Raw genomic sequence first — 4,692 nt, forward strand, 5'->3', positions numbered from 1 at the left:
ATGGTGTAATTTAGTAATTTAGAGCCAAATATGGTCTAAATTCCATACAATCAAGTATGATTCTAAAACGAAGAGTGCACAAGGATTAAAAACCAGTATAGCTACATTTAAATTTACCTACATGAAAAATATCTTTATTTGAGCATTTTAGAATTCCAGACATTGTAATCTTTTTAATAAAATATTTAAGCATGGTCACATTGCTGAATTTGGATTACTTTCAAAGTGACTTGGTGAATACAAGATTGACAGCGTGCTGACATATGCTATTGGTTTGTATGTTTCCTCGAGAAAACTTAAGACCATCCCTCAATGACAGATTGTCTATATACTGTACGCTGTACCCAGCAGCTTCATTTGTCTGTGTCAGATATGGCACGGCTTCATGCAACTCTGCCCACTCTTTGGCTTATGCTGTGTGTTGGTGTGCAGAGTCAGGGTAACAAGGATAAATGCATCTATCAGGGAGATGAGGATACTTACAGCTTTTACCAGGGTGGAGATGTAGTTTTGGGAGGACTTTTCCCTTTGCATTCCAGCCCTATATCATCAGTTTCTTCTTTCAGGACTGAACCTGAGCCAACCAAGTATAAATTGTGTGTCTTGGTTTTAACTTCTGAGAGATGTTCTGTAAATGAATAATACACTTGTTTAGAAATTTTATTAATTGATCTATATGGTTGTTGTTAAGCTAATTCTTTGTTTCTTTGTTGTATTGTAGTTATTTCAATGCCTGTACTGTAAGTATATGTTATATCTGTTGCAGCTTCACCTCTCGAGCCATGAGGTGGATGCAGACGATGATCTTTACTGTAGATGAAATAAACCAGCGGCAAGACATTTTGCCAAACCTAACTCTGGGCTACCACATCAGAGACAGCTGTGGTGACATACCTGTATCTTTGAAGAAATCTCTTCTTCTGGTCAATGGACAGCCAGAGAGGGGCTTTGGACAAGGCTGTGAAGACACACAAAAGCAGCCCTGCCCTGTAATAGTGGGAGATGCTGGATCAGGAGTGTCCATGGCTGTTCTGAGAACTCTAGGCCCTTTCAAAATACCTTTGGTAAAACAAAAATACACTGTAAAAACTAAAATGTGCAGTTGTTAGGAGCTACCTCCTCATATATATATATATATATATATATATATATATATATATATATATATATATATAATGAATAAATCCAGTTCATTAAGATGTTACATCATGAAGCATATTTTAAGGTTACCTGACAAATCGTTATTTTTATTTTTTTATTACATTTCCCTTGCCTTAGTTTTATATATATATATATATATATATATATATATATATATATATATATAAACACTAAAACTTTTAATGGTTACTTTAAGGAGATATTTCTACCTCATCCAACCCTTAAAATTAGTGTTGCTGGTGTAGCCAAATGTATTCAGGGCATTTCAGTTATATTATATTTTTGACGAATGAAACCAGTTAATTTAGCTGTTTCCACATGAAGTAAATTTTGTGGTTATTTTTTCAGTGTCCATAAAAGAAACACAAGCCACAATATATCTGTGTATAATTTTGCATATGTTTCTTTTTCATAATTTCATACATAAAAGAGATATTTATCATTGTGGTCCATTGACAATGTTTTTGCATTAATGTCTCTTCTGTTTGGGTGTTGGCTTGTAGTTTATGAGCTGCATTTTTAACCTTACTGAAATCTTTTGTTTTTACTTGATTTTAGGTGAGCTACTTTGCATCATGTTCCTGTCTCAGTAACAAAAGAGAGTTCCCTACATTTATGCGGACAATACCAAACGATGCATTTCAGATTAAGGCTTTGGTAAAGCTTGTCCATTATTTTCAATGGACATGGGTTGGAGTTATCGGAGTGAATTCAGACTACGCCCGCTTCGCCATCCAGCTATTCTTGAAAGAGTCTGAAAGATTTAATATTTGTCCCGCTTATGTCCACTTTTATCCTGTTGCAGTGATCCAAAATGCAGTGGAGGAGCTTGTGAACATTTTAAGATCCTCTTCTGCCACAGTCATACTAAACTTCTCTGGGGAATCAGAACTGCGTAGTATCCTAAAAGAGTGCAGACACCAAAATGTCACACATCTTCAGTGGATTACCAGTGAGGCCTGGGCCACATCAAAACCCCTCTGGGAGGATTTTGGTGATCTGTTAAAGGGAACATTGGGGTTTGCCATACGAAAGGCTGATATTCCAAATCTTGTCAGTTACCTCAGAAGCGTAAATGTTTCACTTGCTCAAATGTCTCATTTTCTCTCTGAGTTTTGGGAAGAGACTTTCAATTGTCAGCTAAATGGTTCCTCCAATACTCATGTACATGGAGAAATGGCACAGAACTGGCCACCTTGCAATGGCAGAGAGAGCCTGGATGATGTGTACACTCTTTATTCAGACGTGTCACAACTCAGAGTCTCCTACAATGTTTACAAGGCTGTGTATCTAATAGCACATGCACTACATAACATGAGCACATGTGTACCAGGGGAGGGCCCCTTTCAGAATGGGACATGTGGGAGTCTGAATCCAGTTCTGCCATGGCAGGTGTGTGTTCCTTTATATTTGATGTGATTTACCTATATTTTCTTAATACTAAATGATCAGGCAGTGTAAACTTTGTACGAAACAAAGAGCCTCTAACATCTACAAATGTACATTTATTGTATTTTAATGTGTTTGCTTTACTTTGCATCATTCATGTGTCTCCCAATGCTGACCCAAGCTCCTGCACTACATGAAACGAACAAACTTCACAACACTAGGGGAAGAGGTCCGACTTGATGACAATGGTGACCCCATTGCATCTTATGACCTGATGAATATGCAAAGAGGGTCTGACGGCTCCCTTCAGCTGGTTAGGGTGGGTTTCTTTGATGCCTCCCTTGAAGAGGACAAGGACCTTGTAATAGATGAGCCAGTAATTATGTGGCATAGAGGAGAGAAGGTGTGTGCCATCCCACTCATCTCCAGATATTCCTTGCTATGTTTGCTTTTCCATCAACTCTTCCTAATGTTTATGGTTGAAAGTAGAATCCAGTTTTGTAAATGGAAATGGACTGTTAATTCTGCTGATTTCATTTCAAAATATGTTATACAAGTTTAATTACTACAACAATTGCATTATATACGCAGATGATTCAGCAACATTTTAGATTTTGAGTTGCTCAGATAATTAGATTCATTTACACACTATTAATCAACTTACGTGATCTTACAAAACCACTTAAAATTATCTGCACGGTGTTCCTTTAAATAATGAAAATGCTTAGTGGTATGCACCCTCAAAGTGTTCATACTATGTAGTTCGTCTCTACTGCTTTCTCTGCTGTGGTCATTAGGCACCAGAATCATTTTGCAGTAAAAGCTGCCTGCCAGGCTACAGGAAGGCCAGGCAAAAAGGAAAGCCAGTCTGCTGCTTTGACTGTATACCATGTGCAGAAGGAGAGATCAGTAATCAAACAGGTGTGAATTTCATCACAGCTCCTCATTAAAATGGTATTTCTTAAAAATAAATAAATAAATTGTGTTTTATGCCCTTTCCCCCCAATTTTCCCACAGACTCAATTGATTGCCTGATATGTTCAAAGGAGACATGGCCAAACCAAGCCCAAAACCAGTGCATTCCCAAAACTTTAGAGTTTTTATCCTTTCAGGAGCCTTTGGGAATAATTCTATGGACATTTTCAGCATTAGGGGCCTTTGCAACATTGGCAGTGCTTGGTGTGTTTATAATGTACAGGAAGACACCAGTCGTACGAGGGAACAATATGGAGCTAAGTTTTCTTCTCCTCCTGTTCCTCTGTGCATGCTTCCTGATTGGTCTGACATTTATAGGGAAACCCACTGATGGGCTATGCCGGATTCGGTATCCAGCCTTTGGAATCAGCTTTGCTCTCTGCTTCTCATGCATCCTGGCAAAAACTGTGGTAGTTTTAATGGCTTTCAGGTCCACACTCCCTGGCAGAAATGCAATGAAGTGGTTTGGCCCTGCTAAACAACGATCAAGTGTAATCCTGTGCACTTGTGTGCAAGTCCTAATTTGCATCATATGGTTGACAACCAAGCCACCCTTTGCTTCCAATAACAGCAAATTCATGAGTGCAACTTTAACTGTTGAATGTGCTGTAGGATCTGAAGTTGGATTTTGGTGTGTGCTAGGGTATATTGGCTTCCTAGCTTGCTTGTGTTTCCTAATGGCCTTTTTGGCCAGAAAACTGCCAGATAACTTCAATGAGGCTAAATACATCACATTCAGCATGTTAATATTTTTTGCTGTGTGGATTACATTCATTCCAGTTTATGTGAGTGCACATGGAAAGTATATGGTTGCTGTTCATGTCTTCGCTATTCTAGCCTCTGCCTTTGGTCTCTTGCTGTGTATATTTGCTCCTAAATGTTATATTGTACTACTAAAGCCTGAAAAAAATGTCAAAAAGCAGATGATGAAAAGATAGTACCCAGGTCATCACAGAATGTTACAAGCTTAACACTTATAAGTTGTATTTATGTGAGTGAAATTCACACTGCATCCAGACACCTATTTGATGTGCAGGGAGAGCCAACAATTGTCCATCAGCAAAAATAATTTAACATGACCTAAGTTGCCTGGTTATTAAACCTTGCTTTTAAAATACACTTTGTTGTTGCTGTTTTTATTATTTCAAATGGCTATTTTGTTTTACT

The 4,692-nt window shown here is 38.0% G+C and overlaps 1 protein-coding gene across 1 annotated transcript; it reads left to right on the forward strand.

Annotated features, from left to right (window-relative positions):
• Positions 1-372: 372 nt before the first annotated feature.
• LOC127416646 (extracellular calcium-sensing receptor-like) lies at positions 373-4,463 on the forward strand. Its single transcript, XM_051656089.1, has 6 exons — positions 373-596; positions 767-1,064; positions 1,720-2,553; positions 2,732-2,953; positions 3,348-3,471; positions 3,568-4,463. Exons 1-6 carry the CDS (start codon positions 373-375, stop codon positions 4,461-4,463), a joined length of 2,598 nt encoding a protein of 865 aa, XP_051512049.1.
• Positions 4,464-4,692: the final 229 nt, after the last annotated feature.

Source organism: Myxocyprinus asiaticus, chromosome 26, assembly GCF_019703515.2.
Source record: "Myxocyprinus asiaticus isolate MX2 ecotype Aquarium Trade chromosome 26, UBuf_Myxa_2, whole genome shotgun sequence".
Lineage (NCBI taxonomy): Eukaryota > Metazoa > Chordata > Actinopteri > Cypriniformes > Catostomidae > Myxocyprinus > Myxocyprinus asiaticus.